Source organism: Manacus candei, unplaced genomic scaffold (assembly GCF_025592945.1).
Source record: "Manacus candei isolate 608988 ecotype Guabito, Panama unplaced genomic scaffold, ASM2559294v1 h1tg000037l, whole genome shotgun sequence".
NCBI lineage: Eukaryota > Metazoa > Chordata > Aves > Passeriformes > Pipridae > Manacus > Manacus candei.
Window position 1 is genome coordinate 17,770,461 of NW_026138085.1, and position 12,916 is coordinate 17,783,376.

Genomic DNA, 12,916 nt, shown 5'->3' on the forward strand with positions numbered 1-12,916 from the left:
AGCTCTTGCCAACAGCAGCCCCCGTTCAAAGGATCCCAAAGCGCTTTAGGAGCATCACAAAGAGGAACCACTTGAGTTCCCAGTGAAGCACCATCACCCCAGAGGTGAAATGTGGTGACTGACAGTGCAGAACAACAACCAGATTTTACTGAGGAATGGAGAATGTTGTAGCCAATTGGAACTATGGGTGGGTGAGGGTGGTGGGAATGCTGGGCAAGCAGAACAGTCACAGAAATCGAGATCTGGGGCTGAGATGACCACGCCATAAAAAAGTGCCATGGGATCTTTAATGACCAGAAACGGCCAAGACCTGAATTTTAAGTGTCTGAGGATAAAAACATTAGAAAACAATGAAAGATACCTTTGTTGAATACATTTCTGGACAATGATATGTGCCAATTATTCTTCTGTCCTGTAAGTTAATAAAATCAAGACCAGTTTCCTTAGAGATAAGGCAGCTATTATCTTTCATTTAAAATTAAAGCACTCTAGGGTAATAATAGGACAACTAATTAAAATATATAGGGACCTCTAAGCCAACAATTAGGTATATTCAGGTATATTTTGGCTTCAGAGGTGCTATTACTGCCTTGCTCTGCTCCTCAAGGTAACATAACATTGTGATGTAAATGTAATTTTTCCAACTGGTCACTTGACCAAGGAAGGTATGATGATATGAAAACAATTACTAAAATTATTCTGGGGGGAAAGTAAGTGCAAAAGTGGTTTCAAAAGGAGGTGGAAGAAGGTTAAAAAGGTCTCTTGGTGTTGAAGGATTGTTCAGCCATAGAATACAGACTCTTTATGGTGAACAGCAGGGTTCAAACTGAATGGAGAAATTCCCAGGGACGAGAAAGGAAGGGAGGATGAAGATGAAAAAGCAGCAGCAAGTACCATGGAAATAAAAGGTGAAAGCAGAAGTGGAGCAGAAATGACCAGAGCTCAGCAACCAAGTGAGAGGGTGAGGTTTGGATAAATCAATCTTAAAACCGGATGACAAAATATATGGTGCAAATGGTACTCATTTATAGGTGCAGGTCAAGTGGAAGAAAAGCTGACTCTGGAGCCCTGGAAGAGGCCACGACCTTTTTGGTGGTCTCAAACAAAGGGAATACAGAGAAAAGTGCAGAAATGTTACCATTATATATTCTCCCTGATACCTAGAAACTCCAAAATGATGGCTTTCTCGAGGAATTCCTCTCACTTATACATTAGCAAATGTAAAATACAACAAAATTACAACTCCCACACACATACATCAGGAATCTTCCAAGGATGACCAGATCTCTGGAACAACTGACTTTCAGTAAAGCAGTACATTGGTGATTATGCTCCACTGTTCTACCAAACACAGCTTGATAACACTGATGAACTGAAAGGATATAATATTGACATTCCTGCTTTCTCACATAATGTCCATTTTCACCTACAACCTTCAATTACAGGCAGGCACTGATGGCTCCTTTCGTGGCAGAATGGCTCAGAAGCTGTGGACACAACAGGCAGCAGGGATGAAATTTCCCATGGAAAAACCTTCTGAAACAAAACAGTTGTAAATTGAAAAGAAATATCCTTTTGTTAAGTAGGGCTGCCATTAGCCAAAGACAAATCTAGAGAGCTAAACCATGAAGTTTAAAATGGAAGTACCCAGTCTATCCCAAAGATTAACACCTGAGATGTGGCATTTGGGTCCTGTGAACAGACATTCTGAAGAACTGAAGACAGAAATAAAGCTCCCTTTCCCAGTGAAGACCTACATGACATGCCTAGATATGTAATTTAATTTGTTCTAGATAAAGACCTTGGTGTTATTGATAGCACAGTGTCCCACCTCTGGACATCTGAGCTTTGCTTGGAAAATCAGTAACATCCCATTCCTGGCTCCTGTCAGCACCTCTGGCAGGATCAGGTGGAGTCTGCAGTGAAGTCTGAAGCACTTCTCGTGTCTCAGGGATGTTCCCCCTCCCCAGCAAGGTCTGAGGGACTGCCTGGGAACCCCTGAGCTCTGGGGCTGCCCTGCCCACACAGGCAATGGGGGGAGGTACATTAGCTCTGCACGAGCTGCTCTCAGGCTCACTCTGGGAGAAAAAAGAATTAATTATTTCCAAATGGCACCTGCCTAAAGCTATACAGACATTTTTAACAAGATAAGCCAGTCTGCTGAGATAAAGCTACAGAAATTTATAGCACAAAATTATTTCAAAATATTGTCATATTCAACAATGGCTTTAGCAGTGGAACAAACACAGCATTTCCACTGCCTGTACAAAACTGAATTTCCTGCCAGCATTGGAGTTACTGTTTATGAAACTAGGCTAGAATGCACTGGCTCAGGTCGTGTTATACCCCTGAGATTTGGGTCAGGTTGTACAGCACATGGTTAGAGAGCAGTAAAATTGGGATGACTCATAATTTCAGGTTACTTTGCTTGGTGTCAGGTTAAAAAAATTCAGAAAAACTCTGAAAATTAAATAAGATTTTCGTTTAGGTTCTTGAACTTTTTAAAGCCTAGAAATCTAAGCAAAAAAACCCCCTAAGAAACCTGCAAGAGTTAAAAACAAAAGTGAAAAAAAAAATGCAAGATCTGAACATGGAGTTTTAACATTGCTCTAGATACTTGTAAATCAATTTCTAGACATCCAGTTTTACCTTCTGATACATGTAACTTTGATCATGGTCTTCAGTAACACATCAGTAACTCAGCTGCAAGTATTGTGGGATTACAGAGAAATGGTTGAAAACACACTTCCTTCAGCATCCAGGGCTTAAGCACAGGATTCCATACTGGAGACACTGAAGAACTATTCCCACATAAAATGACAGAGGCTGAAGCATCTTTGGTTTGGTGGCATTTGAATAAAAACCACAAAATATGGACTTGTCTAAAGTGCTGCCCAGAATCCAACATCTAAACCAAAACCAAGCAGAGAACCAGGCGAGGTCAGGACTGTTGTTGGGAACACGGCCCCGAACAGGAGACTGGGGCAATCGATGGGACACTGGTGCCCTGTCCCAGCTGGGGGCATCAGCACCTTCCCAAATACCACAGAAACAGCCCTGGGGGTCTGGAGCACGGGGGATAAATCACCTCAGCCACCAAGAAGGAGAAATAGGGAGTGCTGTGATTCTGGACAAAACCACCTCCCTCCCCTTCCCTTGGGGCCGAGGCCGTTCAACCCAAACTGATCTCTGGGAAAGGGAAGGAATGAACTCTGCAAGTGAGGTCTCCATGACATGTCATCTCCAGCCTGGCACCAACACACTGCCCAGAACCAGCCAACAGTGCCTGAGTCAGGAGATGAGTTTGTAGCTTTGCTGAAGTAGAGCCGTTAATTAAACAGGATAAACAAATATTGAGGTCAGTCATGTTTTCAACTGATTTCCTGAGACATTTGCTCTCAATCCAAACTCAGAAGCAATGCACATACACATGTGGAGAAGACCATTTTCTTCTTTTTCAACCTGCAAGAACGTATCACAATGGTGGGCTTAAATATTAGTTAAGAACTAACTGGAAAGTTTTCAAATCTGAATAACCTTCATATTGATGTTATGACAGTAAAAACAAGGTTTATCAGTTGCTCCTCTAAAACAGCTTCTGTAAGACACTGAAGATGTTATTTTTCTTGTTTGAAGTCAAATATAATGTGCAAGAACTCTGCAGCACATCCCTGATGTGAGAGTGGGTGGCCTGGATGACAGTCTACCAGTGTTCCATCCACCTGACCACGACACACTCACTTGTCAACAGATTCAGGCTTGTGATTTTGGGGAAGACATAATTCTTGGGCCCAGCCCAAAATAAAACATGGCCAGAGGCATCATGAGGTCCAAGGATAAAACTCTGGAGAGAAACTGCAACTAATTCAACAAAAAAATGAATTAGAAGCCCTGAGATTTTTCTATGGAAAATCACTGAGAAGTTCTTGTTACAGAAAAAAGAAAGATGAATTTCTAATGTTTTACAACAAATTTCCAAATTAAAAAAGATCCAGAAAAGTAGTTCTTATGGTCATGTTCAGTGCTGATTTAGAAGCCTGAAACAGAGCCAGCTGCACAACTACAGACACTGCAAGGCTCAGAGGACCAGTCCTGACAATATTAAAATGGAAAGTCTTCTGCTTTCAAATTATGAAAAAAACCACTCTGAATTTGTTGACTGAATTAGAACATTCCTGTATGATTGACTTGTACACTGATAGTCTGCTTTTCTGGAGAGTCTAACATTTTGTCACTCATTTCAAAATGAGTGACAAGAATGAAGGAACTTTGATGCCAAGACGTGGTTAGTCATTTCAAATTTGTTTCTTAGTAAATTTCTGTGTATGCAAAATATATATCAATGTTATGTACCACTGCAAACTTTGTATTATACTTGGTTTTGTGTATGCATTAATTCTAGAGAAAATAAAAATCATATTGTAGTTTTCTCCATGACATTGTGGTGGCTTTTTGTGCCTGTAAACTTCAACCAAATTTGAGTTTCATCAGTTAAACATATTACAGTTCTATAGCAATATATATACATACAGATACACCTGCAAAATATAAACTGATGGACAGTCAAAGAATTTCAGAACACATTTAAAATTAGAGAAAAATGACTTGAATTTTTGGCAATATTGTGCAGTTTGTTCTTCACACACATGATTCTATGGAAACAAGAGAAAAGAACAGTTACCAACATGTAAATATGGCAGGTGTTTGTGTAAAACAGGATTATGTTCAATGTTACCCAACTTTCATCAGGTGCATTTCAGGAAGGGTGATCTACTTGGAATGTGAAAGCTACTGATGAGTTAATATGACCACACATGGGCTTCTTTTTAATTGAAAATGATTATATATTGCATCTGCCTCCTGCTACAAAAAGGAATGACACAAAAGCTGAGGACTCATCCCCCACACCAGTTCTCTCTCTTCATCAACCCCTACGTGCAACTGGGTTTTTGACCTTCTCCTCCAGCTTTATTATCGTTCACTTCAATAAACAAAAAACCTTCCATGCTACCAGTGAAACTTATGTGAAGGTGCTTCTCCCACCCAAAACTGCAGTAGCTTGAAAGGAAACAACCTCAGAATTTCATCAAGTAAAACACGTGCTAAACCCCTGGATTTCTGGAGCCCTTCCTTGCCAGTCACCTGCAGGAACCACTGAAAACTTACAGAATACAGGGACAGAAAATTAAACTTTGACAAACTCTTTGGAGCTCATGTGTTTCAGGAAATCAATTCCCCAAATTCCCCAGCCAGACACACCTTCTGGCCTGCAGCTACACACATTGCTTCTACTTCACTGGACATCATTTGTCTTTTCTGTGTCTTATTTCTTCACAGTTTCATATAATGACCTGAACTGCACTACAGGATTCCTTCCTGAGCCAAGAGTGTGTTCAGTGCAGGGTCACAGGCACATCTCAGGCTGCAGATGCAGCACAAAAGCAAAAGGGATAATGTGCTTTAACAAACAGAGTGTGCACACACTGGTCCAACACTGATGAAACGTGGCATTCACAGGAGCATGGCTGCAGAAAAAACCCTCCCACAGCTGACCTGACCTTTATTCAGATGTCATGTGGAATTCCACTACAGAGTATGGAAACAAATCACCTCCTGGCTCTGCTGCTGCTGCAAAGTGCTGGGAGCTAAATCTGCAGCTTCCTCCATGTCACTCCAGCCCAGCCCCTGGGTTCCTAAAAGCACTGAGAGGCTGCTCCAGCCCCTGTGCACTGCTGGCTGCTCCATGGGCAACTGCTCCTTGGTACTGCAGGAAGGCAAACTGAGGAGAAAGACCTAACTTTTTAAATCCATGCCTACTTTATCACATGTCCTTCAACATACTTCCCTGTAAGGAACACCTTCTGACCCTGGATCAAGAACCAGTCCTCGTGCAGCTTTACCTGCACTGCGAACAAAAGGAAAACTCTGCTTGGAGGAGAGGGAAAGAGGATGAATGTTTTCACTGACAGCTGGACAGAGGCAGCATTAGCTCCAGCAATATAGAGCAGTGGGGATTTGAGATTTCAGACTGAAACTTTAAGAGCTTCCTGTTGCCTTAGAGTTTTAATATCCTGTTCAGTTTATTAAGGGAGTCTGTGCATATAGCCAGTTTAAAAATCCTCTTCTTACCAAAAGCTTTTACAGCTTATTGCAAACATGCTTTCTATGCATATTCATGTTTTACACTACAAGTACCTCCACTCCATAGGGTATGAGGTGCAGTTCTATGTAATAGGTACTGACTGGTTTTAGGTACCTTTGCAACAGCTTCTCCTCCCTGGAGATGCATTATATGATTCCTTCAGATTGAAATGAACAAATATTGCTGTGAACTGCAAAGACCAGAGACAAGCCAGCAGTGAATCAGAGGGGAAATAAAGGCATTATCCAGGCCTAACTGTTCTGGAGCACTGCTTTGGAGCAAGGCCCATTATCTGCAGCCCTGCTAATGCACCTTCACACCAGGGTGGCAGCTGAGGAGGGTGACCCTGGCTGTCTGCAGGGCACTGAAAGCACCACATGTCTGCCTGCAAAGGGCCACAGCTACACAGCAGTGCACCCACTCTGGCTCAGGATAACACACTCCTTCACCCAATTCCAGCCCTCTGTGCCAAAAGAGACATCTATGGATAGGACAGTGAAAAATCCACCCAGGCTCTTGCAGTTATTCCCCAGCACAGTGGCCCAGAGAAGTCTGGCAGCTGTGCTGGGCCATGCCACAGGACAGGCAGAGCAGGCCCTGAGCTGAGGGGGCCATGCCAGGAGTGCTGGAATGCAGGGCAGGGCTGGCCCAGGACAGAGTGCCCGTGTCCTGCACCAGCAGTGACTCTGAGCAGGCACCTGGGCAAGGAGGATGCCCTGGGAGCCCCTTCCCTGCTGTACAATGGGCAGACACTGCCCACCCTCAGCCTGCCCAGCTCACACTGAAATAACTGCTGTGATCCCTTTGAAACAGGTCACTGCATGGCCCTTTTTGCCTCAAAGCTCTGATAATGCAGGGCAGTCCCCAAAAATGAGAGATGTGAGGAGAACTATTCAACTTTTCCAGCTAAATTGGTCAGACTCTTCTCCTTGGTCAAAAAGCTGCAGGGAAAAAAATTCAGCAGTTGAGACAACTTGAAGGAGAAGAAAGATACCAAGTGAAGAGCAACTAAGGGCAGGTTAAGCTCCTGTTTGCTATTTCCTTGCCATCTCAAGTCCTTCAGCAACCCTGTGCTAATCCAGATATAACAACAGTCTGGATTGTAGGGCAATGAACTGCAAAGAAACCTGTATTTGTTTAAACATTCTTAGCTCCCTAAGCCCTACATTAATTTTTCAAGTACAATTTTATTGTATTCAAATCTATTAATATGCTGTTTAATCTAATTATCATATTGAAGTTCCATGTTCTTTACTTGGTATCCAAATTTTGGATAGGAAAATGTCATTAGTCTGACAACTTCCCACGTTTGTGACTTGCACTGTGCAGCAGCAATGCCCTGTCACTGCCTCCTGCCTGAACACCTCACCTAATACAAAGGCCACTGAGTAAAGAATTACTCATTGTTTTAAAAATACATTCAGTATATTTAAAAAAAGTATTTGTGTTCAGAAAAGAAACCTTATCTAAACATGCAGAGGTTAGCAATGTCACTTCACATTTCTTAAAAAAAAATGACTGAATAAATCTGTATAAACAGTTTTATGAATTGTTGCATAACACACTGACATATTCCCCCTCTTTTCCACAGGAAATTTGCTTTATTACTGCTCACAATAAGAGCAGCATGATTGCAAAATCAGAGGTAGTTTTATCTGTAACTTATGTTACCAGGTACTGCAGGTACGTCCCTGTGCACTTGCAGCACTCCCTGTGCTCTGAGCCAGGCTGGAAACATGTAGGATTCAATGGTTACTGCAACTGCATCCAACTCAAACCACATTCCAGAGGTATTTACACATGAAAAACACAATGCCACTTCTGGGAAGTGCAGTCATCCACAGGAGGACAGTCAGCTGAAGGATACTGGGAAGCCAGAGGCTGGAATTTGGCCCTATATTTCACATATCTGTTAATCATCTTGAGGAAGCACAGACAATATATTAGATTAGTGCCCTGAGCCTAAAGAAAAGATAGAATGAAATGTGCCTACAAAGGATGAAAAGGTTGCTGATGACCATCAACATTCTTACTTAAAACACAGAAAGTCCAGGGAATAAAAAGGGGATAACAATGGCTTAGAATATATACTCAGAGTACACACACTCTCCTTTATGGCACACTGGGCCTTCAAGCAGAAACAAAACCCTCCCAGTTTGCCTACCCTTATTCACTCTTGCAGAACTCTGCCACTCAGAACAGAAGAGATTAAGAAACTTGAAACTATGGAGGCAATAAAGGCGTTTGAAGACATAACATAAGATAATAAACTTGAAAAGAGAGGTGAGGAAATGGTGTGAATGGTTTCTCCAGTGAAGGAAGGCTGTCTAGAGTGAGAAGAAAGCCAGTGATTTATCTGTAAACAACAATACCACTGTTTACAGAGAGAAAAATTAGCCTTGGCAAAGGCAAAAGATGGTGACTTCAGACTAAGGGAACAAACTGCTGGATGCAGCTTGAGAGGTTCCATGGGTGGAATGATGATATTCAAGCCATTTTATTCTGAACTCCCTGCAAAGAAAATTAAGCAAGTCCAATATGATTTAACAAGTCTGTGGTAGCATATCTGCTGGTAATTGAGTCTGAATCTTCCTGGAGTTTTATGTTCTTTAAATTTCTCCATGATTTTATTACTCAGGTTTCAGTATCCAAGAAGCAAATCAAGATAGAAGCCCAATTCCTTCTCTTCCTTTCTCTTACCCCAAACAGGTCCAACAATCTTTGAAAATCAGGGAGTACATGAAGTTACAATCTGCTGTGATGACTCAGACTAGATATAAGGATAATTTTTTTACAATGAGAGTGATGAAACACTGGCACAGGTTGCCCAGAGAGGTGGTGGATGCCCCATCCCTGGAAAACATTGGAGGTCAGGCTGGACAGTGCTCTGAGCAACCTGATCTACCTGAAGATGTCCCTGCTCATTGCAGGGGGTTGGAGTGGGTGACCTTTAAAGGTCCCTTCCAACGTAAACTAGTCTATGATTTAAAAAAAAAACCAAAACAGAACAAACCCCAGACTCCCATATTTGGCATTTGATATGAATATGATATGAAATCTGAAGGAGGATTTGGCCACAGTTTCCCACTGGATAGCCATGGGGAAGCTCTGCAGCCACCCTGATGGAAAGCCAGGACATTCCCCCCCCGAGTCATCAAATCTCCAAGGGATTCCAGTGGATCCAGCAGATACCACAGTCCTGAAAAACCAGCTTCTCTTGTGCTTCTGCACTGCTCCATAGTCTCTCCAGCACCTTCTGATACCACCAAGCAAAACCAGACACCACCAATGCCCTGGAACCTCTCCATGGCAGAGAATCCAACACCACGAAGGGAACATGGATTAACTTCTCCCCTGATTTAGCAAGTTGTTGCGGATGAAAGGACTGAACAGCACTTCTCCTCTCACCACCTTGTGTGGATTGAGAAGTTGTAAGAGGCTGTTACCAAACAAGAGTGTTACAATTTGAAGAAATCTCTTACAAATTTTCTGCTCTATAATGAATAAACAAAGATGCTGCACCAGGAGCAGCACTTCCAGTAACTATTTATGCCCCTGTTTTACAATGTCTGTGCTGAATCTGCCTGCAGGGACAGAACTGTGTACAAGTTTTCATCCTCACCTTTTGAAGTTTATTACTCATAGCATTAATCTTTCTCACAGAGTATCTGATTCTAATGAATTTATAATGAATTTATAATATTGCATATAGTTATTCAAGTGGAACCACAAAAGAACACTTATATCTTGCAAAATTAGTTCTTCACTATTGGATCCTAATTACAGGTGGAGTGTTCATTTGGTCCCATTTCTAAAAGACTTTGGCTTTTATGGATAACTGCATCTGAACTAAATTCAGCAGTTCAGGCCCATTTCTAATTCTTATACATGAAAATAATTATATAATATTTTGCTCCCCTTAATAGACAAAATATTCAGGTCCATTAGATATGAATCTGATTTCTTGCTGTTGGTCAGACACAAGAGCAGCTGTTGGCTCCTCTTCTCTCCCAGAGCAGCAGGACGTGGCCTCTCCTCTCTCCTGTCACTGCTCAAAGGGCTGCAAACCTGACTCTGAGGTCAGAGGGGATCTGGGTACCAGGGCAGAACTGCCAGACCCTGTGAACCAGGCTGGCCTAGGATATGAAGTAAAAGGCTCAGTACAAAGAAAATCTAAATAAAGTTGTTCCCAGAGTACTTTGTGTCAATCCTGTAGGCAAATTCCCACAACAGTTATTGGAATTAATTGCTCTGCTCACTGCACTGGGTTCCCACACTGGTTAGTGCTTTCATATTCTACTTCATGGTCAGCCATTTGCCACTAGGCTGGGGCTATTATAGCAGAAAGATCTATTGTATAAATAAGAATATCAAAAATATACAAGTGAAAGTGTGTACAAAAATACACCTCAGCAAGTGGTGGCACTCTGACACCCATGGACCTTCACTTTGCACTGACACTGGAGGAAAGACTTCAGCTAAATGCAGATCTAGTCTTACGAAATTACAGGGTAGTTCACAGCACTGATTGTTTAACTGAAATTAAAGGGAAATTGAATAAAAAAAACCAATACAACTTGACAAATTAAATAAAACCTCACAGCTTTGTTTTTTCATTGCTGAAAAATCACCAATAGAAAGAAAAAGATGAACTTTATGGAGGTAAAAGATGATCTATGTTAACATAACATCAAAATTAATCTCATCATTATCCATTTACCTCCATTCATTAAAACATGTTTCTTTCAAATTAAAAATTAAAAAAAAACCTAATGAATGGGTGAGATCTGAGCCATGGCAACATAACTCCCCATCTTAAAAGGCTACAAACTATAACCCACAAAACTGTTTTGTTCTATCGACATGTGATGGGTTTTTGTTATTGCAGCAAGCACAGAACAAAATGTTCTGTCTGCAGGCACACGATGTGTGTAGAAGTGTAGAAGTTCTGAACAAACATGAGAAATTCCATTCCAAAGCTGTATGAAACTTATGTTTCCAACTCACAGATAATCCCTTGGTTTTTTTCTAATTTGGTTTTGCTTTTTAATTCTTTGAGTTTTTTCTCCTTGGAGTATCATGCTGAATCACAAATTCAAAAAGCTTCCCTTGACAAAAAACCCCCAACAAAACAAAAAACAAAAAAAACCCCAAACTAACAAAAACCCCCTCAAAGATAATTTAACTTTATTTAACTTTCCAATTTTGCATGTGTGTGAAAGGTTTTACATTTCACACTGAGTACATTTTTGCATTCAGCCCAGATTTGCCACTGTGTGAAACTTATCCAAAATGGTCAGAGTGACAAATTACAAATGCTTTATGATAAGTGCCCAATTTTCATTAAGCATAATGGATTCTTTTCCCAAAGTGTGTATCTTGGCAAATGTCTTTTCTGCCTCAATTCTCCCTCCCTGAGGGACCATTTTTAGATTCAAAATTAAGTACACAGCACATTGATGCTTTATTTCTGAGCAGTTCCTCATTTAGTCAATAGTATCCTGGGCCATTATATGTTGAAAAAAAGCAAACTTGTCAAGCTTTAAACACTTCTGCAGCAAATATTTCTTATCCAGCTCCTCTGAAAGATTTATGAAAGTAGGTTAAATTTAGGTTTTAGTTCCAACGTTCCATACAGCTCTTACTAAAATATCAGCTACAGCCATCATTTTGGATTTTTTTCCTTTGGAAACAGATTATAGGTATTTAACTCTCCATCCTGACTAAGAAACCACCTCCCAGGAAAGCTTCAGAAACCAGTCCCTGAGCCTTCCAGGCCAGAGGGCAGCGGTCCCTGCGAGGTGGCTGAAGCCACTGCTCTGCAGAGCCAGGCCAAGGTCCCACAACTGCACTGGGTTTCTCCAGAAAGGACACTTTACCCTGCCTGGAGCAGTGGGACCTGCCCTGCTGGGAGATGCTCCCAGCCCTCCCAGCTCAGTTACCTTGTTGACGTCCATCCGCAGCTTCTCGTTGTTGGCACTGGCGGCTTTTTCCGCCGCCTTCTTCTGCCTCTGGGGGCCTCTGCCAAAGAAGATGTAGTTCACCAGGGCATATTCCAGCAGGGCCATGAACACAAACACAAAACAGCCCATGAGGTACATGTCGATGGCTTTCACATAGGGAATTTTGGGAAGAGTCTCTCGGAGATGGGTGTTAATGGTTGTCATTGTGAGCACGGTTGTGATTCCTGGAAAGAAGAAGTGACAAGAGTAGTGAGTGAAATGATCTTAATTTCCTAGCATAGTTCACAATATTCAAACGCTAGAGTTGAAAAATATTACTTTTTTTTTTCCCCTGGTGGAAAAAAGACATCTCCAAACTCTGTCCTTATTCACAGAATCCTAGAAAGGTTTGGGTTGGAAGGGACCTTAAAAACCATCTCGTTCCAACCCCCCTGCCATGGGCAGGCAGCCTTCCACTAGATCAGGTTGCTCCTTACTCCATCTACCCTGGCTTGAACAGTTCCAGGGATGGGGCAGCCAGAACTCCAGGCAACGTGTTCCAGTGTCTCACCACCCTCACAGGGAAGAAGAATTTCTTCCTAAGATCTGATCCAACCCTGCCCTCTGTCAGTTTAAAGCCATTCTCTCTTGTCCTGTTGCTCCAGGCCCTTGTAAAAAGTCCCTCTCCAGCTCTCTTGCAGCCCCCTGAGGCACTGGAAGGTGCTCTAAGATCTCCCTGGAACCTTCCCTGCTCCAGGTTGAACAATTCCAACTTCACTAAGGGCCAGTTGGGCCTGACAAATCTGGTGGCCTCTGCAACAGGGTTCCAGAC

General features: G+C 42.1%; 1 protein-coding gene across 6 annotated transcripts in view; it reads right to left on the bottom strand.

The window, feature by feature from the left end:
- GABRB2 (gamma-aminobutyric acid type A receptor subunit beta2) overlaps nt 1-12,916 on the bottom strand; it is a 149,319-nt gene that overhangs the window by 4,478 nt on the left and 131,925 nt on the right. For 5 of the 6 annotated variants that reach the window (XM_051794118.1, XM_051794114.1, XM_051794116.1 and 2 more), the window contains 2 exons: nt 12,085-12,329; nt 362-412 (listed from right to left, as the gene is read on the bottom strand). In XM_051794118.1, coding sequence (XP_051650078.1) covers nt 362-412; nt 12,085-12,329 — 296 coding nt within the window. The remainder of the gene's footprint in view (nt 1-361; nt 413-12,084; nt 12,330-12,916) is intronic. The other variant, XM_051794117.1, reaches the window with a different exon arrangement.